At 43.7% G+C, this 26833-nt stretch overlaps 2 protein-coding genes across 3 annotated transcripts in view; one reads left to right on the top strand and one right to left on the bottom strand.

Moving 5' to 3' along the window:
• The first annotated feature begins 207 nt into the window (after window positions 1–207).
• On the top strand, window positions 208–19613 carry FBXO40 (F-box protein 40). 2 transcript variants are annotated; one of them, XM_086403955.1, is made up of 6 exons: window positions 208–434; window positions 546–651; window positions 3927–4048; window positions 10434–10471; window positions 11498–13420; window positions 16084–19613. In XM_086403955.1, exons 4-6 carry the CDS (start codon window positions 10469–10471, stop codon window positions 16300–16302), a joined length of 2145 nt encoding a protein of 714 aa, XP_086260081.1. In that variant the 5' UTR covers window positions 208–434; window positions 546–651; window positions 3927–4048; window positions 10434–10468; the 3' UTR covers window positions 16303–19613. The 2 variants fall into 2 exon arrangements, with proteins under 2 accessions (XP_086260081.1, XP_086260072.1); XM_086403946.1 differs by having other exon boundaries at window positions 546–656.
• Window positions 19614–21058: 1445 nt separating this feature from the next.
• The window catches only part of HCLS1 (hematopoietic cell-specific Lyn substrate 1), a 32800-nt gene continuing 27025 nt past the window's right edge, over window positions 21059–26833 (bottom strand). The window contains exons 7-14 of the mRNA XM_086403964.1: window positions 25683–25793; window positions 24775–24830; window positions 24094–24163; window positions 23290–23501; window positions 22770–22874; window positions 22029–22260; window positions 21860–21928; window positions 21059–21661 (exon numbers count right to left, since the gene is read on the bottom strand). Coding sequence (XP_086260090.1) covers window positions 21525–21661; window positions 21860–21928; window positions 22029–22260; window positions 22770–22874; window positions 23290–23501; window positions 24094–24163; window positions 24775–24830; window positions 25683–25793 — 992 coding nt within the window. The 3' untranslated portion in view covers window positions 21059–21524. The remainder of the gene's footprint in view (window positions 21662–21859; window positions 21929–22028; window positions 22261–22769; window positions 22875–23289; window positions 23502–24093; window positions 24164–24774; window positions 24831–25682; window positions 25794–26833) is intronic.

The raw sequence follows: 26833 nt of genomic DNA, 5'->3' as shown, positions 1-26833 counted from the left end.
AACGATGCCTGATTTCTGAATTACAAACTCTTCCTTTCCCAACCACCGGGGAAGGAAGAGGGCTGGGAGAGGACAGCCACTTCCTTGTCATGACGAGAAATAGGAGAAACAGAGGACCACATGTCACTTTCACAAGCTGCTGCCTCAGCCAGTGACAGGTTTAGGTGCAAAGCACGGTTATAATTAGAGCAGCAGCCTGTCCTGAGCGCTCCACCAGCCACAGGGAGCACAGCTGGATCTGCCAACCGTATGCACAGGACTCGGAGAGGCTGCTCTGGCCTTGAAAATTATCCTTCTTAAAAGGATTTTCCTCCTTCCTCAGGGGAAAGAAAACCCACTGATATAAAACCCCATTTGCCTTCCAGCTTCCCCTGTGACTGCCTCTCCAGCAGAGATAGAGCGTTGATAAATACGGGAGAAAGAAAAAAAAAACCGTAAGCTGAGCCTGGTCACATTGGCCCTTGTGATATAGTTTTATTTTTAACTTTGAAGCACTTGAACTATTTCTGTTGAAGTTTTTTCTCCTTTCCCTACCTCCACGACAGAATTCGGTCCTCTGCAGCAGCCGATGCACGCCCAGCCACCTCCGGCAGTCTGCCTGCTCACAGCCCAGGGACGCAGGTGCAGCACATGCTGACTCAGCCCGTGCCGGTAAGGTAAGCTTTCTAGATGCAGGCAGGGTCATCAAGGGGGAATTTAGAGTGGTGAACGTGGACGCAGAGGCTGAGCTGCCCATCACCTTTTGCTCTGAGCAAGAGGGTTGTTAAAACAAACTAGTTACATATGAGGGAGAAAAGGTTGGCTCAGAGAATGAAACTCTGCTTTCATTTAATATGTGAGCTCCTGCTTTGAATCTAAAATCTTAGAGCAGGAGATTACCTGCTTTCTAACAGCTTAGGTTCTTTCTTCTGCAATCAACCATAGTAGTTATGTGGTGTCTCTAAGGTTACACAGTATTGATGGGGGTTCAAGATAGGGGAGGGGGAGGAAGGAACAGATGAAAGGCCCAGAACCCAGAATTTCTGTTTTCTGAAGTCCAAATGTGTGATCTTTCCCCAACCAACATTCGCAGTGTTAATTGCAAGACATTCTCGTGTACTTTGATCACCTGTGACACAACTGGTTAATTTAGCACAATTGTATTTCCTGCATATATTTTTAAAATTCTGCCTGCAGAGTTTAAAACCTGTTTTCATTTAACAGTATTTCCTAAACATGACTCATTCCTTCCCAGCTCTCTTGAATCCAAATATATTTGTGGAATAGAAGTGAAAGTATTTCACAAGTTGAAAAACATATACAGGCAGGTAAAACAAAAAATTGTCACAAATTTGAAACTTGCACATCCTGAGGGACAAAAGTAAAATGATTAATGATACTTAAAGTATCAAACACTTTAAAGTGTAGACAGGTTATTTCCAGCTTTGGGAATAACTTCATAGTGTTGCATGTACAAACAAATTGGCAGGGAGAAGGGTGCAGTGTTTATTTTCCTGTTTTCCTCCGGACCTCGCTTTAGTGTGATAAGAGTTAAAGTTCAGCCAAGGACATCCTGGGAAGTGGCCTGTGCAGCAAAAATGATTCTGTACACTCTGAACTTTGCAGTGTACTGGCTAATGCCACCAATGCCAAGAAAAGGAGACCTACCACCAGACACCCTAATTCCTGGTTCCTTCCTGCCAGCCTCTGTAACCTCCAGATGCATCCCATAACTTTGCTATCAGTGTCTGGGTTATAATTATGCCTGTTTGCTAGGTACAATCAAATTCACGGTGTATAATTGCCTCACTTCATTTAATTTTGTCAAGGTTTCTGGAGCACCAAAGTTTTCAAGGTGTATACTGATTACTGTCCTAGCAAGATGGTGTATTCGCTTAGCAGTAACCAACCAGACCAGTTGACTCAGAGCTACTCCTAAATAATACGGCCAGTTTGCATTTTCTTGAACAATACAAAACAGTAATTTAAAATACTGACACTATGTAATACAAGCACCAGTTATGAGAATTAACTAGCTAATTAGATACCTAGATTTCTAGGGTAGGTAGAGAACTGTAGATGGTGATTTGGGGGAGGATGGTTTTTAGGGTATAGTGAATGGGCTGAAATCATAGCCTGAAAGCCCAGGATTATGGGACCACATGTGGGAATTTTCCTCGGCCAACTGCTTGTGTTAAAATCTCAAGAGGCAAAGGAATTATTTGAATATTTAACTTTATACATTTTCTTTCCCTACAATTAAATATCTCCACAGTAGGGAAACAGATTAACAATGTATAATTAAGGTAACAAATTAATTGGCTGGTTAATAGGTTAACAGTTAATCTCTGTTCTTAAACTCTTGACCTTGTCACTTCCACTAAAGTTAAAGCTCGGGAATAAATAATTATTGCCAGGGCTAGCCACATGAGGAGGCAAAATAGTTAGTCGCTGACATCATGTGAGGGGTGCTGGGAGGGCCCCTTGCCTAAAAATATCTCCCTGACACCAACCCTGATTGTCTACTAACTTTATAGTAAAGAATGTGAAAACTATTATCTGTTAATCCCATTCTCTTTTGTTTGAGTCAGTGATTTAAATATACCTGCTATATGCCTTCTCATGACCTTCTGGCCAGTGACCCTTGGTCACCACCTCTTCCTCATTCTTCCAGGCTCTGTCCTGCTTTGCCCTTGGTATCATCTAAGCTGCTCACAAGCCCTTGGCCGTTATCACACAGGTAGCTCTGTGTGGTACTGTGGTTTCCACAGAATTTCTTAATAAACATCAAGGTGAAGTAGAAAAAAATAAAAGCATGTGATTCTAGTCAGAGACTTTGTGGGGCATGGTCAATGAGACACTCCTTCTCTGGGCTTCAGTTTCTCTTGTAGAAAATGAAGAGGTTAAACTAGACCTTTTTCATAACCCTTTGTTCTACAAGATCAGAAACTGCAGTTTAAAAGGACTGCTCAGGTGATTCCTATGCACACTGACGTTTGCAAAACTCCAGAGCAGAGGATTTCTGGTTATCTGCCTGATCCAGATTTCTGATTCTGTGACTGCAAGGGTGAAGAACAAGTGCTGTAAAGTCATACAAACAATCCTGGCAGCATTCAGAGTATCTGGCATAACTGGAGTCCACTGAGTCTTTTCCATTCAGAAACGTATCATTTACGTAATAAAGTTGAAAATGTTTCTTTTTCTCCCTTTAAAACAAAACAGAACAATAACAAAAAAAACAAATCAGCATATGTGCGGTGCGGTGCTGTGCTTAGTCGCTCAGTCGTGTCCGTCTGTTTGAGACCCCATGGACTGTAGCCCACCAGGCTCCTCTGTCCATGGGGATTCTCCAGGCAAGAATACTGGAGTAGGCTGCCATGCCCTCCTCCAGGGGATCTTCCTGACCCAGGGATCGAACTGCCATCTCTTACAACCTCCATCTCCTGCACTAGCCGGCATATTCTTTACCACTAGCGCCACCTGGGAAGCCCTTTGTGGCGAATAGAAGAGGCCAGAATTGTGGGAAATCAGGGATTCACATTCAAAAAGGAGTGAGGAAAGATTTTATTTTATTTTTTTAATAGGGGTTTGAGAATGTTTAAACTGGCGGGGTATGTAAGATCCAGTGGAATGAGAGAGAACTTAAAACGGAAAGGCCAGCCAAGGGCTGTGGGCGTGATGCCATGGGCAGAAATAAGGTCTGGACAAGGGTGGTGACCATGAGAGTGAGCTTGGTAGAGAAAGGACAGTTTAGTGACTCCTGTATACTAGATACATTCACTACTCTATCTCGTTTGATCCTCACACAGTCCTATGGGTTATGATGAGGCCCATTTTATGGATGAATAAATTAGCTTTACGGAGATTCAGTAACCTGTCAAAAAATTACCCAGCAGAACATGTGTTCATTAATTTATTTTTATTATTTTTAATTTTTGGTTGTGCAGCACAGCTTGCGTGATCTTAGTCTGACCAGGGATTGAACCTGTGCCCTTGGCAGTGAAAAAGCAGAGTCCACCAGACCACCAGGGAGTCCCCTCTTTAATTTACTTCAGATTGAGGATATCAGGTAAGACCTCTGTGGAAGTAGTAGGTAAGGTAAAATCTAAATGGGGAGAAGAAACCCATAAGCAATTAAGGCGCAGGGGGTGAATTCTCTTGGAAGAAAGAACAAGTACAAAGTTCCTACAGAAGAATGAGCAAAAAGTGCTGGAACCAAGTGCTCAGGGGAGAGAGGTGAGGTAAAAGAGGCAAGCAAGGGACACTCAGGGAGGACCAGGTGGGCCAAGATAAGGACATTGGACCTTATTCCTTGTGATAGGATGGGATCCTCTGAAGATTTTAAGCAGGGAAGTAGTGATCTAATGTTAAAAGTTGTTAAAATCACTCTTTTTGCTGATGAATATAGATTATGGGGCACAAAATGGGAGGAGTTAAGACTGATTATAATTCTATTGCTCCAGACTGGATGAGAGTTGATGGTGCTTGGACCTGGGCAGTTGTGGTGGAGATGGAAAGAAATGGATAGATTTGCCAACTGCCTTTTCAGATCTTTCTCCCAGGCCTTCCCACGTAACTGGGCACTAGTTTCTTTGTGATTGGAGCACAATATCAGGCTCTTCTAGCTCTCAAACTTGAGCTTACAGTTCAATCAGCTGGTAGGTCTGATTCAGTAGTTCTGATCTGGTGGGGCTCAATACAGTACTTTTCTAACCAGTTCCTGGGTGATTCTGATTCTGTTGGCCTAGGTACCATATTTTAAGGACTATTATTCTAGCTGACTTGCCTTTGCTTATTAATTTAACTCCTTTCTGAGTGACCCACAGAGCACCAAACTTGCATCAGATAGTTCCTGCTCCTTTGTCAGATTCTAAATTCTCCTCTATTTCTTTAAAGAAGTATTCATCCCTTGAACTCATGTACTGCACTTGGTCCTTCTATCTACTATTCTCCAGGCAAGAATACTGGAGTGGGTTGCCATTTCCTACTCCAGGGGATCTTCCTGACCCAGGAATCAAACCCAAGTCTCCCACATTACAGGCAGATTCTTTACCAACTAAGCTACGTGGGAAGCCCCTATCTACCCATACTCTATTTAAACTCCATCCAGTACAATTAGTAAAATCTAGTTCTGTGTAGATCTCTCAACTATTTAAGTATAAATTATATAGCATTTTGTCCTCTAGACAGGGGAACTTTAAAACATATTTTTGGGGAGAGTGTTTTGGCCAAACTTGATTGAAGTTCATTTTTAAGAGGAGGGAATTACCTTTTCTGACAGGAAGCAAGAATTTAAAGGTGACTATAGGGACATGGAAACTGAAGGGGAAAATGTCACCCAAGTAACCATACTCTGTTTCATAAACAGAATTTCATCAGGTTTTTCACAGTGAAGAAGTTCGATATGCTTTGATTTGGTAGATGTTTCATTTTAAATCTCAGACTCCATATGGAAGTGAACATTTTTAACCCTAAAAAATGTCCCTGTCACATTTGTATTCCCTGAACTGTGAAGGCATAGGACCTGGATGGTCATCTTGTTTCTGTTCAAAAGGGCACAGTATGGGATGGCTCTAGAGGAGGACCCCCGAAAAAAATCATCATTGGGATGAAGGTGTTTCCTAATGTGAAGCATCCAGGTCCTCTACAATTTGGAAAGATAATACATGTAGACACCTTTCTGCACCTCATCTGAAGGAAAAGAGGCTATTGCCTAACAGAGTATAGCCGTGGGCTCACATTCTCCCCTGATCATGGAGATGGACCACAGAGGTCTATCTGGATCTCCAATGGATACAGTGTGATGTAGTGGAGAGTAGAGTATGAAGACAGACAGACTTAAGCTTCTTTGTGCCTCAGTGTCCTCATCAGTAAACGAGATGGTAATACCCACCTCACAAGATTATTGTGAGGACTAAATGAGATGTTATATAAATGCACATGTTAAGCATTGATATCTTATTTCTCTTCCTGTATGACATCCAAAATGCAGAGAGAGCACTCAATCTGGCAAGTAAGGCAAACCCCATGGAGGATAAGGATCCAGTCACTGCACTGAAATAGAAATTGGGAGAACAGGGCATCTCATATCATGAGACAACCTATGATAAATCTAACTTGGTTAAGTTGAGGCAACACCAGTTGGCTCCAACCTAAGGTGATCAATCAGTTGTCAAAATTTACCTGGGACTAAGAGGTTTCCTGGGACCTGGGACTTTCAGTGCTCACTCAGAGAGTGTCTAAGGCAAACTAGCATGTTTGGTCACCCTATTTCTCCAGCAATAATTAGAATATCAACAATTTTGAATTGTCCTTTATCATAGTAGGAGTATTTTTGAAATGTTTTCCCCCAGCCATGAAATTAAAAGACACTTACTCCTTGGAAGAAAAGTTATGACCAACCTAGATAGCATATTCAAAAGCAGAGACATTACTTTGTCAACAAAGGTCCGTCTAGTCAAGGCTATGGTTTTTCCAGTGGTCATGTATGGATGTGAGAGTTGGACTATAAAGAAAGTTGAGCACTGAAGAATTGATGCTTTTGAACTGTGGTGTTGGAGAAGACTCTTGAGAGTCCCTTAGACTGCAAGGAGATCCAACTAGTCCATTCTAGAAGAGATCAGCCCCGGGTGTTCTTTGGAAGGAATGATGCTGAAGCTGAAACTCCAGTACTTTGGCCACCTCATGCGAAGAGTTAACTCATTGGAAAAGACTCTGATGCTGGGAGGGATTGAGGGCAGGAGGAGAAGGGGACGACAGAGGATGAGATGGCTGGATGGCATCACTGACTTGATGGACATGAGTTTGAGTGAACTCCAGGAGTTGGTGATGGACAGGGAGGCCTGGTGTGCTTCGATTCATGGGGTCCCAAAGAGTCGGACGCGACTGAGGGACTGAACTGAATTGAACTTAACTGAACTTCCCCCAGCTATACAACAAAAGGTTTAGATGTGATATTTTATGCCCTTGGGCTATATTTATCTTTCTCCTTTCCTCCACTGCCAAACATCTCCAATGAGTGGTCTCCACTCAGTGTCTTTCTGCTGAGCACATGTCCTCTCTCAAAGTCACTCATCTGGGGTAGCTCCAGAGCCTGGCAGAAGCTCTTTAAATAGCAACATAAAGCAACAACAACAGCAAAAGCAACTTTGTTGCCTCCATGCATTGCTTTTCTTTTCTCTTAAAGGGATAGTTTCAAATAACTTCGCAGAGATTGAGAGCAATAAGGCTCCACTACAGATGTTCCTAGCCTCAAAACCACTGTTCCTAAGAACCTTTTATAATGCTGAAGGATAAGAAATCATTGGCAACAAAGACCTACTGTATAGCACAGGGAATTATACTTAATATTTTGTAATAACCAAGAAAGCAAAATAATGAAAAAATAGATATAGATGTATGTATCACTTTGCTGTACACCTGAAACTAACACATTATAAATCAACTATACCTCAATTTAAAAGAAATGATTGAGCTTAGAGTTTATTACTGTTGTCCCTCCAGCTAGACACGTGCCCGATAAGGGCAGAGTTCTCACCACACACAGGGAGTGCACAGAACTAGTCAGGGCTTCCTTGCCCTTGCTGGGAAATGGGCTCAACTTTGTCACAGAATCTGGCTGGCAAACATGAAGTTGGACATTCCTGGTACTGTTAGCTTTTTTCACATAGCCTTACTCCAATCTTCTGTCCCACCTAAAACCCAACAGGGGACCATGAGTCATCCAGAGTCCATTCTTGATGAATGTCTGTCATGAATAGAAAACAGATGGTCTCATTCTCCCAGGCAGGGCACAGGCCCTGCCAACACTGAAGTGTGTGCTTAATAGCTTTCTCCTCCACTCCAAACAAACACCAGATTGTGAATGGCCAAAAGTCCCACCTCAGAGCTGAAATGCACATGCTCTGGCAAGAGCTCTTCAGGGCCCTGCCATGAGCAGCGGCACTGTCATCACTGCTCCTAACCTCACGGTAGCATCGGAGGCCGTCACTCACCCTTTCCGTTAGATCTGGCAACATAGTCCCCACTCTCTTAGCTCTCTGGCGTTCCTTCTCTGGCTCTACCTCTTCTTATCCCCAAAGTGGTCACACTTAGCCTTGTACTTCATGGCTCAGATTTCTATTCTGTGTGCTCACTTCTCCAGTTATGGCTTTCTCTCACTTTTAAGTGGATAATTCTCAAGTCTGCATCTCTCTATTCTACTCCCTCATCTTCCCACCCACATGATCTGTCATGACCTAAAGCAACTTGTGTTATACACGCTGGGCCCATCTTTCCTCCCCAAACAGTTTCCTCCTTAGACCTCCATTTTTCTCAGAATTACACCCAATATTCTCTCTTCTTGATTCACTTTCTTGGCATCATCTTTGGCTTTTCTTCTTCCCCCATCTCAAGTCAGAAACAAAAATGTTATTTGTAACGTTGTAATGTCTCCTGTCTGTCTCATCTTGTCTACTTCTGCTGTCATTTGTCTCACCATCTCAGCCTCCAGCATGTTCTCCATATGGTAGTTTCTAACTCCAGGTCCTTCCACCCCATCCTTCCACTACTACTGATTAATACCCCCAATTATCCTTTTAAAAAAATTCCCAGATGGGTTGTTTTTACTACTATTTTACTACTATTATTATTTGCCATACCATGCAGCCTGTGGGAACTTAGTTCCCCAACCAGGGATCAAACCCATGCCCCCAACACTGGAAGTACAAAGTCTTAACCATTGAACTGCCAGGGAATTCCCAAATGGTTCCTTATTGAATACCAAAATTCCAGATGCTTGAACCTAATACTTATAAATTCCCACAAGTCCACAATGGGAATTTTTTCCTCCCAGGAGTGATCTGGAATATGGCGGGAGCCCACCTGAATGTTAAATTGTATGTTGAAAGAAGTGGCTGGACTCTTGCATCCAAAAGATCTTTGTCTGAACCTATTCTGCTCCCTCTCAGTCCAACTGTCACAGTCCTTCCACTCTGCTCAGCACTCTCTCTCTCTGGCTGATTTATCTTCTACTTGGCCCTGAACCTATTAATGTTCTGGCTAGCAGCTTCTTACCTGCCTCCTCATTCAGGCTATTACAGAGCATTCTGGCATGATCTCTCTTTCACACTTGCAATACATGAGTCAGATAGGGAATGTGTTAAGAATGTAAGTTTCAGAACACTCACTTCACTCAGGTCACGGGTACAGCCAGCATCCATAGCAGTGTTGTCCAATAGAACTTTCTTTGAAGATGAAAATATTCTATTCTATGCTGTCCAATAGAGTAGCTACTAACCATATGGGGCCACTGAACACTTGAAATGTAGCATGACTTGAGGAACTAAATTATTAATTCTAGTTCATTTTGATTAACTTAAATAGCCAAACAGTGCAAATCTATATATGTAAGAAGCATTACAGCTGATCATAATGAACAATAGTGTTTAAAGCCACTTTAACGAGCAGTCTGCTGCTGCTGCTGAGTCGCTTCAGTCGTGTCCAACTCTGTGCGACCCCATAGTCAGCAGCCCATCAGACTCCCCAGTCCCTGGGATTCTCCAGGCAAGAATCCTGGAGTGGGTTGCCATTTCCTTCTCCAACGCATGCATGCATGCTAAGTTGCTTCAGTTGTGTCCAACTCTATGCGACTCTATGGACAGCAGCCCACCAGGCTCCTCTGTCCACAGGATTCCCTAGGCAAGAATACTGGAGTTGGTTGCCATTTCCTTCTCCAACAAGCAGTCTAGGTAACCCTTAAGCTCACTTACTGGCATATATAGTAGGTAACCAAAAAATGCTTGTTGAATAAATGGATGGAAGAATGAATACATGAATAAACTAGCATACAATTTCCTTGAGATTTAAGGCTGTCTTTTCTTTTTTTTTTTAATTTTATTTTATTTAACTTTACATGGCTGTCTTTCCTAAAAAAGAAAAGTTAAGGAGGATTTTCCAGATTAAAGGAGGCTAAAAAGACTTAAACAAATGTAGTAAGTTGACCTTACTGGGATTCTGGCTCAAAAACTGAAAATTGTTTTTTAAAGTACAGAAGACATTTTTGGGATAATTGGGAAAATATGAATATAGACAGCATGCTACATGATATTAGAAAATTGTTTTTAGTTTTCTTAGGTGAGATAATGTTACTGTAGTCACAAAAGAAAATGTCTTATTCTTAGGAAATACATGCTGAAGTCCTTAGAGATAAGTAAGCGTATATATGCCAGTAAGATAAAGTGTAATAATATCAGCAACTTATCTTCAAGTGGCTTGGCAAAAAAATGTGTGTGTATTGAAAGGAAGAGAAAGTAAAAGTGAACCTAAGAAGAGCATATTTGCTGTAAAATGGGGGGCTGTGATACTTACCTCCAGGGTGATGGAAGAGTACTTGAAGTCATTTTGGCCCCTGATAAAGTAGATAAAATAACTTTTTCATGGATCATTCATGTTTGTGCTTTTATATTTTCCCCTAGAGTTATTATACAAAGCCAGAAGGAATTTGGAAGCTATGGTAAGTACCACGTGCTCACTGGAACTTCACCTTTCAGAGGTCCAGATGTGGCCTCATTTAGCCTGTAGCCCAAACTGCTGGCAGGTTTGTCCTTTTGGTCTAATGATATATATTGGCTTTTTGCTGAACCAGAGGTACTAGAGCAGAACCTAGAATAAACCGACACAGTTAGGGGAAAGCAGAGACCTGAGAAAGACTGATGAGCAAAGATTTTTAGTAAAACTTTATATATGAAAAAGAAAAAATCCAGTTGTAATCTAAATGGCTAACACTTCCTTTATTCAGCAAATATTATTGAGTGCTTACAATGATCCAGGCCCTGTGACAGGTGCTGAGGACGCAGATGTGAACAAAACCAGACCCACCTTGGGTCCTCCCAGCCCTGCCCCCTGGTGGTTGATCATGTGAATGACAGAACACTTGCTCTGGAATGTTACATGGCCGCTGTGAAAAAAGTTTCCAAAGGAAAATTTATAAAACAGCCTAGACATAACGTAATAGCAAGTTAAAGCAGAAAAATTGTATTCAGACAATTAAATGTGCATAAATCCTCAATAATCCACAACTCAAAAATAGCAATTGTCAATTCTGTAGCCCACTTTCCTGTGTGTATGTGTTTCCCCCCCTATTTTCAACACATCTAGTACATAGATAAAATAAACTACTGGAAAATAATTGTATTTTTTTCATATCAAGAGTATTGATAGTTGTTATTTCTGGTTGTGGTATTATGAAGTTTTTGCTTTCTTCTCTGTGCCTGCTCATTCAGTCGTGTCCAACTCTTAGTGACCCCTTGGACTGTAGCCCACCAGGCTCCTCTATCCATGGGATTTTCCAGACAACAATATTGGAGTGGGTTGCCATTTTCTTCTCCAGCTTTCTTCTCTATGACTTTCTGTATTTTCCAAGGTTCCTACAATCAGCGTGTATAAACAGGAAATAAGTCAATTAAAACTTAAACACTCACAGACACTTGTCTTCCAGCAGTCACTTGTTTTCTCTTTCCCCTGCCTTTGGTGTCTCTAGGGTAGGACACGCAGGCCTCCGCCAGGGCAGCACAGACACTGTGAGAGATGCTTCAACCGTCACTGCCACATGCCTGTGGAGCCCAGTGTCTCTTGCCCGGTGATAAACTGCCACCTGTCCTGCGGTGCTACCTTCCACATGTGCAAAGAGGCTGAGCACGAGCTACTCTGCCCTTTAGAGCAGGTTCCATGCCTCAACTCCGAATACGGCTGCCCCCTCTTCATGTCCCGCCACAAGCTGGCCAAGCATCTGCAAGTGTGTCCTGCCAGCGTGGTCTGCTGCTCCATGGAGTGGAACCGCTGGCCAAACGTGGACTCTGAAACAACGCTTCATGAGAACATCATGAAAGAGACCCCCGATGAGGAATGCTTGGACACAGCCCTGGCCCTTCAGGACCAGAAGGTCCTTTTTAGGTCTCTGAAAATGGTAGAACTTTTCCCAGAAACTAGAGAACCCACGGAAGAGGAACCTCCTATGAATGGTGAAGCCAGCTGGGAGGAAATGGATGGAGCGGTGGGTGGGGAGGATGCTGGTTTGGTAACAGGCTGCTCTCTGTCAGCCATGAATGGGGAGGTGGTAGAGCTAAGTCAAGAAGAACGAGAGGCGTTAGCCAAAACCAAAGAAGGGATGGACCTGGCCAAGTTTGACAAGTGGGAAAATATGTTCAGCAAAGAGCATGCGGCCTCAGCTTTAACAAGCTCATCAGCCAGCAGTGACAGCAAGAGCAGGAATGGCCCAGAGAAAGAACAGATTTCCAACAGCAATAGAATGGTAGAGGAGGGAACTGCCAAAGGAAAAGAACCACAGGAAGACCAGAAGCAGCAGGACTTTCATGCAGCCATAGAAAAGACAGGACTTGCCCCTTGGCAGGATGGTGTTCTGGAAAGACTGAAAACAGCTGTGGATGCAAAGGACTATAATATGTACCTGGTGCACAATGGGAGGATGCTTATTCACTTTGGTCAGATGCCTGCTTGTACACCCAAAGAGAGAGACTTTGTTTACGGCAACCTGGAAGCTCAGGAAGTGAAGACTGTTTACACCTTCAAAGTTCCGGTGAGCTACTGTGGGAAGCGGGCTCGCCTAGGTGATGCCATGAGTTGTAGGCCAAGTGAGCACAAAGCCGTGGATACTTCAGATTTAGGGATCACTGTGGAGGACCTGCCCAAGTCAGATCTCATCAAGACCACCCTCCTGTGTGCTTTGGAAAGAGAACTCAAAGGTCATGTCATCTCCGAGTCCAGGAGCATTGACGGGCTGTTCATGGATTTCGCTACACAGACATACAGTTTTGAGCCAGAACAGTTTTCTTCTGGGACGGTGCTGGCCGACCTCCTAACCACTGCCAACCCGAACAGCAATGCGAATGGGCTCCACGTGGAGCTCCACAGTGAGTGTGTGACCAGGAGACACAACAAGAGCAGCTCTGCCTTTACTTTCACCTGCAACAAATTCTTCAGGAGGGATGAATTTCCCCTCCATTTCAAGAATGTTCACACAGACATTCAGTCATGTCTCAACGGCTGGTTCCAACACCGATGCCCCCTGGCCTACTTGGGATGTACCTTTATTCAAAACCATTTCCGTCCCCCAGGGCAAAAGGCAAAAGTGATCTACAGTCAGGAGCTCAAGACCTTTGCCATCAAGCCGGAGGTTGCTTCAGAGCTGAGTGAGGAAAGGAAGAACAACCATTTCTCAGGTCGTGAAGGAAAAAACCAGAATTCTCTAACCAGCCTGCCCCTGGAGGTCCTGCAGTACATTGCTGGGTTCCTAGACAGCATCAGCCTGTCCCAGCTCTCCCAGGTGTCCGTGCTGATGAGGAGTATCTGTGCCACTTTGTTGCAAGAGAGAGGGATGGTCCTCCTGCAGTGGAAGAAGAAGAGGTATTCCCATGGAGGCACCTCCTGGAGAGTGCACAGAAAGGCAAGTAATTCACTTAGTTATTCACTTCATTCATTCAGCAATTATTTACTAAGAGCCTTCTATGCACCAGCAGTGTACTAGGCACTGGAATTGTACTAGGTTACTAGGAATGAGACACAGTCTGTGAGCCCAAGGAAGCCAGCCTAGTACAGGAGACAGACCCATAAACATAAGAATAGTAGTACAGATGGAAGTGTCTATGTTATCTCTGTGTATGTGTTCAGAATATCTGCTGTTTGCTTCCATGATCCATTCTCCATTGTGATCTGTCCCCCAGGAGGCTGATCTCTGCAGACTACCTTAACTTGCTCCCTTGCTCTCCAGCTTCCAGGTGGGCTAGTCTAATGGGAGTGTGTCTACGGGAGATGGGCAGGTGGGAGGGGCTGCCGCAGGTGTTCTTCTGGCTTCCTCTCTGCATGCATTTTCCCCTTCTAGACACTTTGCACTGGCCTTGTCTCTCTGCTGAAGATAGCTGTATCCGATGGTTTTCTCCACACAGTTACCCTTTCTGGATTCTAATAAACTCCTCCTTCCCATTCAGGCCTAGAGTAGTAACACTCAAGATTGTCACTAGCCTAGGTACTGCCCTAAATCTTCTGGTTTTCCTATACACTGCTCACACATTTATGTGTCATTCCTTTTAAAAATTCTCTTCAGATTACCCAGTCTGAGTGTGCCATCTGTTTTCTGCCTAGACTCTAATTGATACAATATGCCAGCAGATTCTCCTCAGCCGCATGTCAACTAATTTTTGCTGTTGTTAAATTCATTTTGAAGTTCTAAAATAATCCACTGATTTCCCCTGGTTCAAATGCTTATTTAATTTTTAAAATATTGTATAAATCAAAGCATCTTTCCCCTTGGAAAAGCTTTAGTCCCTTTTCCCGATAAAGCTAGGCTTGCTTAACTGTATTATAAGTTCTATTAGCTTGTACCAAATAGAAGTGAAACCCCCAATTTGTCATATCCAAGGTGCCCTTAGCACCCTTTCTTATGGTACATGTGTTAGTAATGTGAATCACAAATGTATGATGCCCATTTAGGTCATTAATTCCAAAATCTCACTGTTGACTTTCTTCTCAGTATGTGGGTGTATGCAAACTGGCATTGGGGAGTTAGGAGATGTTTACATCTATTTTTATTGATTATGTGTAAAACATCTTGCATATTTTCTATTATTTATTCCCTGAGCAGTCTTCTTCAAAAAATAATTATCACACTCTCCCTTATGAATCTGGGAATGTGTTAAATAACTGACTGCCAACTGACCATGTATTAGGAATAAACATGAATGAGACTATGACCCTGCCTTCGGGAACTGTATAGTCTGGAACTACCTAATATCTTCCTCTGTAAAATCAAATGCAAATAATTTAATTTACATACTAGGGATTTTGTTATTTTTTGACTAACAATTTTCCCAATTCAGTCACTGCTGACAACTCTTAAATATCATTCAGGACAAATTGATTTCCTTGTAGAAAGGAAGAAAGACAGTTTAGTTGGAGCTACAGGATACTCATATTAAAATGGCTTTTTAAAGTAAAAAGGGAAATAGTTCTAAGATCCTAGGGCACATTTTTTTACATAAGAACAATGACAAGAAACTGATGATGAAGTGATAAAGTTGAAGAATATCAGGTTATGCCTATCTTCATAGCCAGATTTTAAAACTCGTTACTTTGACACCATCCTAAGTGCCAAAGGCCAGCAGGGGTTTGAGTACTAGCCTTTTAGATTTCTCCTAAGGATTCTGTTCTAGTGAGACTCTTATTAATTAGCATACTTTAATTTTTAAGCAATATAAAACCAAATTAAAATACATAAATATAGAAAGAAAAGAAAGTGAAGTCACTTAGTCGTGTCCAACTTTTTGCGACCCCATGGACCATAGCCTGCCAGGTTCCTCCATCCATGGGATTTTCCAGGCAAGACTACTTGAATGTATTCTTTATAAATAAGAATATTCTTTATACAGATATTCTTTATATGTATAAATGTATTCTTTATACATAAGAAACTTTACACATAAGTTTATAATAAAGTTTATAATAAACTATAAAGGGAATTTATTGGCCCAAATAGCTTCAGGTATGGTTTGATCTGACTGCTCAAAAATGCCCCCCAAATGACCTTTCTACTATCAATTCTTATCTCTACTTCCTCACTAGTGACTCCACTCTAAGACAACAGTTCTCCCTTCATGGTCCATGAGGGCTGTTAGCAGCTCTAAGTGACAATAGCTTCCAAATTTAAGCACATAGGGGAAAAAAGAATGTACTTCCTGATATCTCAGACGAAAGTTCTGGAGTAGACTCTCACTAGCACTGGTTGTCTTGATTTGAATCATATGTCTATTCTAGAACTAACCATTTTACTCAGGGGTGGGGTGGGGTGAGGGTGTATAGCAATAAGCGATTGGTATTAGTTGGTATTAGTCATTTTCACACAACATGTGGCTGGGTGGGAAGGTTATCAGTTGGAAGGGGGTCTAGGAATTGGATGCTGGAGAAGGGACTAACACATGTATGCTGCAGTCACTAAACACTCTCTGGAATCTGAGACCAGGAAGAACAGAAAGGCATTTCTTCAAACTATTTAAATAAAGCCGACCTGAAGGTATCACACTCAGGGTTTACTTTCATGCATCTATCTCTCCTCAGATTTGGCAATTCAGCAGCCTCTTCTCCAAAATCAAGAGCTGGGAGTTTAATGAAGTTGCCTCCATGTCTGAGCACCTGAAATCCTGTCCCTTCAATGTTGTAGAACACAAGACTGACCCGATTCTTTTGACCAGCATGCGTCAGTCCCATGAACAGGCCCAAGAGACCTTAGTCACCACCTTTAAAGCCAGACCACGAGGAAGACACATCTTGCACTAAAGACTCAGAAGCCACTGTTCTTGGATTCCTATTCAGAGTTACTGAAGTTGGACAGAGTGTGATTTTGAGGACTTTCTTCTGTAAATTGCAAATGTTCTCATCTAGGTGTTTTCGAACATGCAATGCCCTTCAAAGCCTGAGTAGCTGCATAAGGTGGAAGAATTTCCTAAGCCATGGCTTGTATAATTGCTATATCGCCATACTGATAACTAATAGCCTCCCTCCCCCTACTTTTTTTTTCTAAAATAAATCCATCTGCGGAGTAAATAGGTAACTGGAGGCCATTTAGAAGATGAGCCCACGACCTTAGGAGTTGAGAGAGCAGTGAAATTCCATAACCAGCATAGGCCTGTGCTTTTGTGGAGAACTTTGCAGTTTATGAGCGCTTTCAATGATATGGGGCAGAGGCAGTACAGGAAGAGGGACTGAGATGCCTCCCAGGGCACCCAGAGTAAAAAGCACAGTCTGAAGTTTCTGGAGCTGGACTTGTCTTGACAGCCAAGTCCAGGGCTTCTTTTAGTTACCCCACTGTCTCTAAGCTCAGACAGTTCAAACAGTCTAACAGAATAGGGGCCTAGGCTAAGCACAGCAGCCTCAGGGACACTGAAGGTCGAACAGTAAAAGGCAGAAATGAGGTCACAGAGGACATGGTTGTGTAGAATCTTGGCAACATATGGAAGGACAGTCTTGAAAATGAGACGAATCCAAAGGAGATGCTATATGTATGAAGAAAATTAGGACAAAAATCACAGACTGCTTTTGAACATTTTAATAGTGACTTAAGATTCAAGCTTCTTTTCCTCTGAAAATTGTATTCTCGGTCTGGATTAGGGAGAGCCCAGGTATGGGCCAGCACCACCCTGGGCTATGTGAAATGATCACAAGACACTAACCCCAACTTCAGTGTCATGCCAGAAGGCGCACGGTAGCCCAAGGAGACCACGCATATGGAAAAGTCAGGCCCACCGTAGGTCCTGTGCTACCAGTCACTAGGTCCTGGACACCACTTGAGTATACCATGGGGAATCTTGAGAAGGAAGACATCCAAACATAGTGATTCCCTGTAATTGCTCTTACCTCTTGCTGGGCATGACTTCATTCTGTGAAAAATGGGTGACACTTCTGATTTTGGTAAAAAATAGTCAAAACTTATGAGAACAAAAGTAAAATAAAAATACACAAGAGAAACTGGCATCCCCCAAAGCAGGGTTTCATGGAAGTACTGACATTTTAGACAGGATAATTCTTTGTCATAAGGGACTGTCCTGTGTGTTAGAGGATGTTTAATGACATCCTTGGCCTCTATTCAATAATACCAGTAGCTCCCCTACTGCTTTAACAACCGAAAATGTCCCTGGAAATATCCTCCAGTAGCAAAATCACTCCTGGTTGAGAACCACTGCCCTAATGAACAACACGCCAATGGCAGTAAGTCAGGTAAGCTTTTTAGTATAGCAAATTCTTACCTCACATAACCATCTATGCTGCTGCTAAGTTGCTTCAGTCGTGTCCAACTCTGTGCGACCCCATAGACAGCAGCCCACCAGGCTCCCCCATCCCTGGGATTCTCCAGGTAAGAACACTGGAGTGGGTTGCCATTTCCTTCTCCAATGCATGAAAGTGAAAAGTGAAAGTGAAGTCGCTCAGTTGTGTCCAACTCTTTGCGACCCCATGTACTGCAGCCTACCAGGCTCCTCCATCCATGGGATTTTCCAGGCAAGAGTACTGGAGTGGGGTGCCATTGCCTTCTCCAATAACCATCTACAGTAGTCATGATTTCATGCAGCTCTTTATTTACCAAATAGATTTTAGACACATGATGATTTTAAGTTGGGAACCAAATGAAGCTAAGTTTGTTTGATGTGGCTTCATGTCCTTGGGTCATGTGCAAAAAATATATCCTATCAGGTCTCCAGGCATAGCTGAAGCCAGGATGGTTGAACTGCTTACCCCATGTTTATATCCCTCTCATGTTAATTGATGCCATTTTCCTAGCAATTGTCAGCAAGCAAGACAGAGGGAAAAGGAGGATGGGTACTGTGGAGATGCAGAGAACAAAGAATTTAACCAACAACAGTAAAAGAGTCTAGTCAATATGAAGGCATGAGAACAAGTGCCAGAGTAGAAGTACCCTCATCTTTCATTTTAATGTGCCGCTTGATACTAGTCAGTAATGTAACTCTACTTTTCCTAATCCTTATTGTTTGGCTTATACTTCACATTTGTATATGGCATGCCATTTTCTAAAAAATATAACTAGAGTGCGAGCTAAGGTTTTATTTGGTGAAAATGAGTAATTGCAACAACTAAACAGTAAAGTGGAGGAAAACAGGAAGAGTTCTCCAGGGATCAGGTCCAAGTTTTTGGAATCTAGTCCTTCCTATACAAAGAAAGCAAGCTCTGAAAATCCATTCTGGGGTTTTGTTTTATTAGAAAAAGAAAGCAAGGGGAGCTGTAGACTAAGGGAGATGAAAATCTGGGGCTACTGTGAGCCAGATGAGAAGTATAGAAAAAGAAAGAGAGCAGAGGGCTATTCCTTGACAGTCTGGGCAGCCCAGGGTTCAGGAGGGCAGGCGGGAGAGTGACTGCACCTCTCTGTGGGCCCCACCATTCCAGGTGCACTCTACTTTCCCAGTTTCTATCTAAAGTGCAACACTGAGCGGATCAACACCATCAAACACATTTTATAAGGCATTAAATTATATATGTAGCAGGAAATCAGAGTACTACAGGTATCCACTAGCCTATACAAAAAGGCACATTTTATGGTGACAGGACAATTGGAGAAAAAGGAAAGCCTTTTGGAGAGACAGTGATCTGATTAATGGGATGAAGCTACAGTGAGCAGCAGGAACAGCAAGCATTATCTGACAAAAGCAAGGTAGCTAGAAATGGTTTCAGCTTAAGAATCAGCTAAGGAGAGTGAAAGGGGACTATGGACCCAAGAATAAGAACCTGGATGGGGGAGATATCTGTGGGCAGAGCCCTTGAAGAGTATCACACCAAGAAATCCAGTCCAAAGTAGGGATCAGCTGTATGTGGAGGGTAAGGTCTGTGGAACCCAGGCAGAAAGGATTATTGCCTTAAGGACCTGGAAAAGAAGCTTTTGTCTTATAATGAAGGAAAAAGTGAAAATCAAGGTGGAATTTTGATGTAAGAAGAAAATCACTGCCAAAGTATGATCTATGTGTGATGTCTAATCAAACTGAAGCAAAGAATGAGATTGTATATATCTAGTGTGACTTATCTCTATACCCTGGAAACCCCAATATCTCTACAGGCAAAAATAAAAGCTGTTTTGTACTTTCAAAGTCTAACTGGGTGAATCTTGCAAGTGAGGTATAGAGACAGATGTGTCTCACTGGCGCAGAGGTCACTGTGGCAACAAAGGAGTGTGTGTCTTAAAGAAAAGCCAAGGAATAAGCCTGAGGGCTGCAGTGCCTAAGCACATGGGCAGCTCACCAATGAACTCTAAGGATTTTCATGAAGTCTTGCCACAACTATGGGTCTCAGTCACCAATCCTAGCTCTTCCTTGATCCCACTGTCTTCTCCATCTTTGAAAGCTGAACCCAAGTTTAGATACTGGTTATAGCACGGACTTCAGATTCTTTACCATCTGAGGCACCAGGAAAGCCCCCATCTTCTACCAACCCTATACCAAATCCTGACTTTCATTTTGATTTGATTTTGCTTTACCTAGGGTCTCCTACTCTGGACCTTGCCAATCCCAATGGCTTTGGGTTAGATAAACTCACTGCATCCTGATCTCATCCCCATACTTTGCTTGATGACTTGTTTTTTGCCTATCACTGGCTGTCCAAAGGTCCTCACCTCTTCTACCAGCCTCAGCCCTATACCACAGAGAAACTTCATGTACCACAGAGAAATTCAATCTACCTTCTTACATGGCCATTGATTTCATTCATCCAGCTACAGGGAAGCCTAGACTTTCTTTAGTAGAGGCCACTATCTTTGACTCCAAATCCCTTTATCATCTCATTGTTCACTTTTGTGCTTAGTAGCTCAGTCATGTCTGACTCTTTGCAACCCCATGGACTGTAGCCTGCCAGGCTCTTCTGTCCATGGGGATTCTCCAGGCAAGAATACTGGAATGGGTTGCCATGCCCTCCTCCAAGGGATCTTCCCAGCCCAAGGATCGAACCCAGGCCTCTGCAGTGCAGGCAGATTCTTTACCATCTGACCCACCAGGGAAGACCAAGAATATTGGAGTGGGTAGCATATCCCTTCTCCAGGGGATCTTCCCAACCCAGGAATCAAACTGGGATCTCCTGCATTGCAGGTAGTTTATTTACCAGCTGAGCTACCAGGGAAGTCCAATTGTTCCCTTTCAGTTTTAATCTTTTGTTGTTGGCCAAATCTTTTCCTCTTCTTTTCCCCTAATTTGTGCTTCTGCCTCAGGCAACATCATGCACTAAAGAAATGTCTTTACTCCCAGGTGGAAGGTGGCTGGCCTCTCACAACTGCTGAAGCCAGTAGAAGTTGAACTGCTTAATGTAGACCCTTCCTGGCCCCTGTTTCCCAACCTAACTGCCATTCTCCAGGCCCATCTGTTTTTGGACTGGATATCAGTATAGTCTAAGGAAAAGGCACAGCCCTTGACACCAGGGTTCAGAGTGATGGGCAATGGTTGGAAGGACTTTTCTGAATATGCGAAAGAGGGAAGGAAAATTACTTCTACCTGTAATGAGAGTTAGGGTCATTGAGGGCCACGTAAAAGTACTATTTACCTCAGAATAGAGGTGAGCCATGGTCCCACTTTATTTCCAATTTAGTACCCATCAGAGAGAAGAGTCAGAGATATCTCTGCAAAGAAGGAAAGTGAGAAAACAACACACGTAGGAAAACTAGGAAGACATACCTTGCCATGCAAACAGCCAGGAAGCACAGCACTCACAAAGGGAAGCAGAGTTAGGGGTGTGGGTAAGAGGGGGCACTCACAGGGAAGGAGGCGGGGCCACAAGATAAGCATCCCTGAGATCATCCTGGGTACGCAGGATAGAGAAGACATCGAGCGGAAGGAGACCCCCCTTCTTCATGCCGTCTCTGTCCAAACCCTGATGGAGAGGGAGAGGGAAGTCTGCCTAGAACTTCAGGCAACTCATGACATCCTGTCAGACACTTGCAGCAGAAATGGAGAGCAGCTGGAGGCAGAGCCACTGGGGATATGCAAAGTCACAGTGCAGCAAGAAGACAGAAACAGTTACTGGAGGAGCTTGACATAATTTGCAGGGAAGAGTCCAAAGTGGCCGTGGCAACGTCCCCGCCACCAGCCCTCGTCCACCATCTCAATGTCAGTGATGACATCATCTGGGTCAAAGGAAATCTCATCACTTCCCTCTGGGGAGAAAATTGACAGACTATTAGGATGGTCAGGCAAAAATCCCTCCACCCCGTGCCCGCTTTAAACCTCAGGAAGGGAAAGAGGCCTGTCCTTGATGCCAAGTCTGGGGCCCTATTCTGACCCCCAGAATCCACCCGCCTCTCATGTATCAAGGGGCTCCAGGCACCAGACCCCTCAGACCACTCCCAACCTACCTCCTTGGTAATCATACAGGGCTACAGCTGAGATCCCAGCTCCAGCCCCAGCTGGGTGGCCTGATGATCCTGCACAGTGAGAAATATGAACATGGTCTTACCAACATGGAGAAGGAAAACAGGCAGGTCCTTCCATGTAATGGGGGAATTCTTCTGCCCCACCACTCACCAGCCAGAGTGGAAGAAAAAGAGGGATCCTCAGGCTCGAGCACATCCTCATAGTCTGCCTCTGCTTCCTCATCCTGCTCATGTCTGTCTATCTCCTCAACATCCTCATAGTCATTCTCAGGCTCGGGTTCGGGCTCAGGCTCAGGCTCAGGCACTGCTTCATACACTGGCTCTTCCTGCAGCTGGAAGACTTCTGGAGTCCTGGGGGGCAGAGCTGGGGCCTCCTCATTGTCCTGAGAAAAGACAGTATACTTGAAGCAAGGTGACTTCTGTGTACCAGGAGCTGCCTCTCCAAAACGTCCCAGTGGAGGACTGCTGGGCCCTATCATCCACATGCCTCCACTTCCATGTCCATTCCTGGCTCCTGCTAACAGCCTCTCCTAGGGAACAGTCTCTCACCCCTCTTCCTTCTTCAACCTCTTCCCACATCCATCCACTCAAAACACCTACCAACAGACGATGTTAATCGAAGGGGAATGTAAAAGGTATGAGGAGAAGGAAATGGAACACAAGTCAGATTCCTTGGAAGACCAGGAAAACAGTGAAGCAAAATCTAAAAGGGGAAAAGATGACAGCTAGGATGACTAACTGTCCTAGTCTGCCCAGGACTGGGTGGTTTCCCAGAATATAAGACTTCCAGTGCTAAGGTCAGGATAGCCCCAGGCAAACCAGGGTGGTTGATCAGCCTGCAGGACATGAGGAGATGGGAAAGGTGTGGATCTTTGGGGGGCGGTCTGCTTACCTCTGGGGGATCCTGCCTTGAGGGCAGGGCAGGTACTGGTTGTTCCCTCTTGGTTCTCACAGGCCCAGGCTCTGATGACGGACAACTCGCTGCTGGAGGCCAGGCCTGTGAAGGATGAAGCATCTCTCCAGTGAGCAAGAAACTATCTTCTCTCCTGTACTGGAACACCCCTTCCTGTCTCTGCCAATTCACATCTATCATTCCTCAAGATGGGCTCCAACCTGAAATGACAGCTCCTTCCTCTTGTTCTTGCAGCAGTAACTGACTACACTGCTTGGTGACCTATCTTTTGTTGAACCATGTAAATCTTGGGGTTTTTTCCACTGAGCATTCTCATATGTATATATGAAGCTTAATTACACAATTAGATTGAGATCTTCTGAAGACAAGGATAACAATTGTAGATTTTGCTAACACAGGGGAGTTCTGGGTCTTACTTTTTACTAAGGATACAGATCCCCTTAGGCTCTTGTCTGGGCAAAGAATGCTGGATGTGGATCCCGGAGGGCTGAGCACTTACCTCTGAGGAGATTTTCTTAGGCAATGGGGCTGGCGCCGCCGGCTCTTCCCTAGTGGCCACTGGTTGCTGAGCCTCATGGCTCATCTTTACCAAGGCCTTTCTCTCTTGTTGCTGCCTGGCCATCTGTTGTGCCTTCTCCTCTTCCTCCTGCTTCCTCTTTTCCTCTGCCATGGACTCAAATTTTGCCTTCAGCCCACGGGCACCACTAGAAGCTACAGACACAGTCAAAAAAATTAGGGTTGTCTTGGGTCAGAAGTAGAAGAGTAGCACTGGAAAGAAGAAGAGTCAGTTAAACATCCAGAAGAAGAGAAAATCAAGACAGGACTCATGGAAATGGAGGTAAAGAGGTATTAATGAAGGAACAAGGGGCTTAGAGAAGGATAAGGTAGCCCTGGAGCCTAGATTTTCACATAGCCAGACCATGTGATCTCAGGCTCTTACTCCTTCTAAAGCTTGGTCCCCTAACCTGCATCCTTCCTTGTCCACATTTCTTAAATCTATATACCCTCAGGCCACCATCTACCCACTGTCCCCCATCCAAAGTTCCTTTCCCTTTGTGTTCTTCCCAGATGGCTCCCCCCATCCCTGTGTTCTCTACATACAGTTTTTTCCCCAGTGTCACTCAGATATCCACCTAACCTAATTTTTTTTTAGGAGAAAGAATCTGGGAAGATGAGGGTAGGGGTCAAGTCTACCTCAGCTAACCTAGGTAGTTAAATGCTTGGAGTAGGTAGTCTAGGAAGAAAAAAAGAATGAGAAGGCAGAGGAGATTGAGGAGAACAGAGAGAGGGAATTAAAACTCACCAGCCTCTATGGGTGTTGTCTTCTTGTAAGCTGTGGTTGGGGCCTCCATTTCATTGAAGCCAACAGCACTCTGCAGGTAGAGGAATAGTATGTGCAGTGGTGGGGAGAGGGAAGGGGGCGATAGTGACCCAGAAGGCAGTAGCAGGGATTGGGGCCACTATAGGAGGTCTCCCTAAACTTTTGATGCTCAGTAGTAGTTAGGGTATTCAGATATTGTTGTTTTACTTCAGAGAGATGGGTAAAGAAGTTCTAGGCTTGTAGGACTGGCTCTCCCTTTAAAAAAGCTCAGTGTTCCTGGAATCTCACATCTTTTAAGTCCAGTTGCCTGGAATGCAGGAGTACATGAAGTACATGCAGTACATGAAGAGGTGTAGGGAAACACTGAATGGAGTGGGGCTAGGTTACTGACTGAGTTAATCAATACCAAGCAATCAATGAAGTTTTAAACACTTTTCGCTGGAGTTTGTCTGCCTCCCTGTCTCTCTCCACCTCCTCACTCTCCTTGATAAAGCTCAGGCTTCAGAAGACACACCCATTAGATGCTGAGGGCAGTCAATGGGAAGAGCAGGAGGACAGTGCAGGGCACCTAGCTTTGCTCATCCTTGTACCCACTTTGCCTCTCACTCTTCTCCATGTATGTCAGGGAACTTTTCCCAAGACATTGGTGTTCTGGTGCTTTACCTTATCCACTCGGTCCTTCTGGATGCCATACTGCCCGCCAAAACCCTTGGCATAATCTGCAGGATGGAAATATCTGAGAGTCACAAGAGGAGTTAAGTGCTAGAAATGTATGCAAAGAGGGAGTAGGAGCAGTGGGAAGGAGGACCAGAAGACAGGAATGAGGAAAACAGAGAGACCGATGAGGAAGTATGTTAGTCAGGAATAGACAGAGGAATGGGTGGGAAAAGATGAAAAAGGATGGGAAAAAAAAATACCTGGGAGAGAATGGAGATATGAGACATGGGAAGAGAGAAACAAAAGAGAGAGAAGTGGCAGAAAAGGGCAAAATATAAAAGGAAGAAACAGGAAAAATTAAAGCGAGAAGTTGCTGTATAGCATAGGGAGCCCAGGCACTCTGTGATAACCTGGAGGGATGGGATGAGGGGAGGGGAGGGAGGGGACGTATGGATAATTATGGCTGATTTACATTGTTGTATGGCAGAAACCAACATAATATTGTAAAAAATTTTTTAATTTAAATTTTAAAAAATATAAAAAAAAATTAAAGTGAGCCCCCCAGCCATCCTCTCTGTGTCCCAGGGAAGAAGGCCTCTCTCTGTGAAGCAGAGGGGCCCCTAAGACTCACAGCCAAATCACACTCTTGCCATCAGCCAGCCTGCCCATCTTCACCCATTCCTCAATGACCCCTTCTCTTTGGTCACCTTCCTGTGTCCTGCTCCTAAGCTTGCTGCTCTCCTCTCCATCCCTGTGGGTCTCCCCCCACCTACCCCCATACAGGTAATGCATACTCTTCACCCTACCACTTCCTGCATGACTCGTATTCTGGGTACTCTGTGTCAACTTTCAGGAAGAGCAGAAGGAGGGCTCCACGTACGCTATGGCCTCCCTCCTCTCCAGCCCCAACTCACCTCTCTGGGATTCATGTTTCTCTGTCTCTCCCTTGTAGTCATATCCGAGAGCTGCCTTGTCCCGTTTATCCGCCTCTATCCCATAACGGCCACCAAAGCCACGAGAGTAATCTGCGGTGGAAGGAGCAGTTGTGAGAGCCCACTCTCAGTCCATGGGAAAGTGCTTGGAAGAGGAGTCAGGAGGGGTGGGTGCAGGGTGATGGGGCCTGGGAAGATAGCGGGGCCCGAATCAAAGGGAAATGGAGTTCTAAGCCAGCCTTTGTAAGTTTTAATTCAACAATGTCCACTCTTTCCCTCATTTCCATTCCAAGATAGAAGATTATTTCAATTTTTTCCCTTCTTCAAAGAAGGAGAAAATACAGAGAGTGTAAGGAGAGACATCCAGAAAAAAAGACAGATGCATGTGAACTACATGTCTTTCCCTAATTCTATGCAAACACTTGGTAATTTGAGAAAGATATAATGATCTTTTTTTAAAAAAAAAAAACAATAAATCTCAAAAGAAAACAAGAAAAAAAAATTCCTGGTTCCAGGAACAAACAGATGAATCAAAATAGTAGATATGATGGTAATTATGAGCTGACACAGAAAACCCAAGCTGTTTTCAGTCACAAATTTAGTGCCTAGAGAATAGGATGTAGGATCTGAGGTTCTAGTTTCTATACAAGAACAGGTAGCTGGAGCAAGAAAGTAAGGCTCTGCCCAATTCTATAAAATAATTCTAGAAAAAGTCTACTACTTGTCCAGGGAAATGGTAAGAGGAATTCTAGTTTTTTAGCATTTGGAGAAGATTTTACCTATGAGATTTGTAAGCTCCAAGCCTGCACCTGAATGTGTGAGATACAAATATCCAGTTTCATACTACTTATATTATACAGAAATTCTAAGCTGAGAGATTAATTGAATACTGATATAGGAAAATATATACCACAGAAAGGGTTAGCATCAGAAAGATGACATGAATATGAGACAAAGTGGACTTAAAGACAAAATGCATGATAAGAGACTTAACACATGATAAAAGGGCAATTTGTCCTTCATCAGGATTAAATATGATGAATCAAAATTATCAGAATCAAAATTCATGAAACAAAGATGAAAGAGAAAGAGACAAATCTATGACCATAGTCAAAAATTTTAACACTCTTTTC

Source organism: Bos grunniens, chromosome 1, assembly GCF_055505025.1.
Source record: "Bos grunniens cultivar Pamir isolate PY7600 chromosome 1, Bosgru_T2T1.0, whole genome shotgun sequence".
In the NCBI taxonomy this organism is placed as follows: Eukaryota; Metazoa; Chordata; class Mammalia; order Artiodactyla; family Bovidae; genus Bos; species Bos grunniens.
This window is presented reverse-complemented; position numbering and strand designations above follow the sequence as displayed.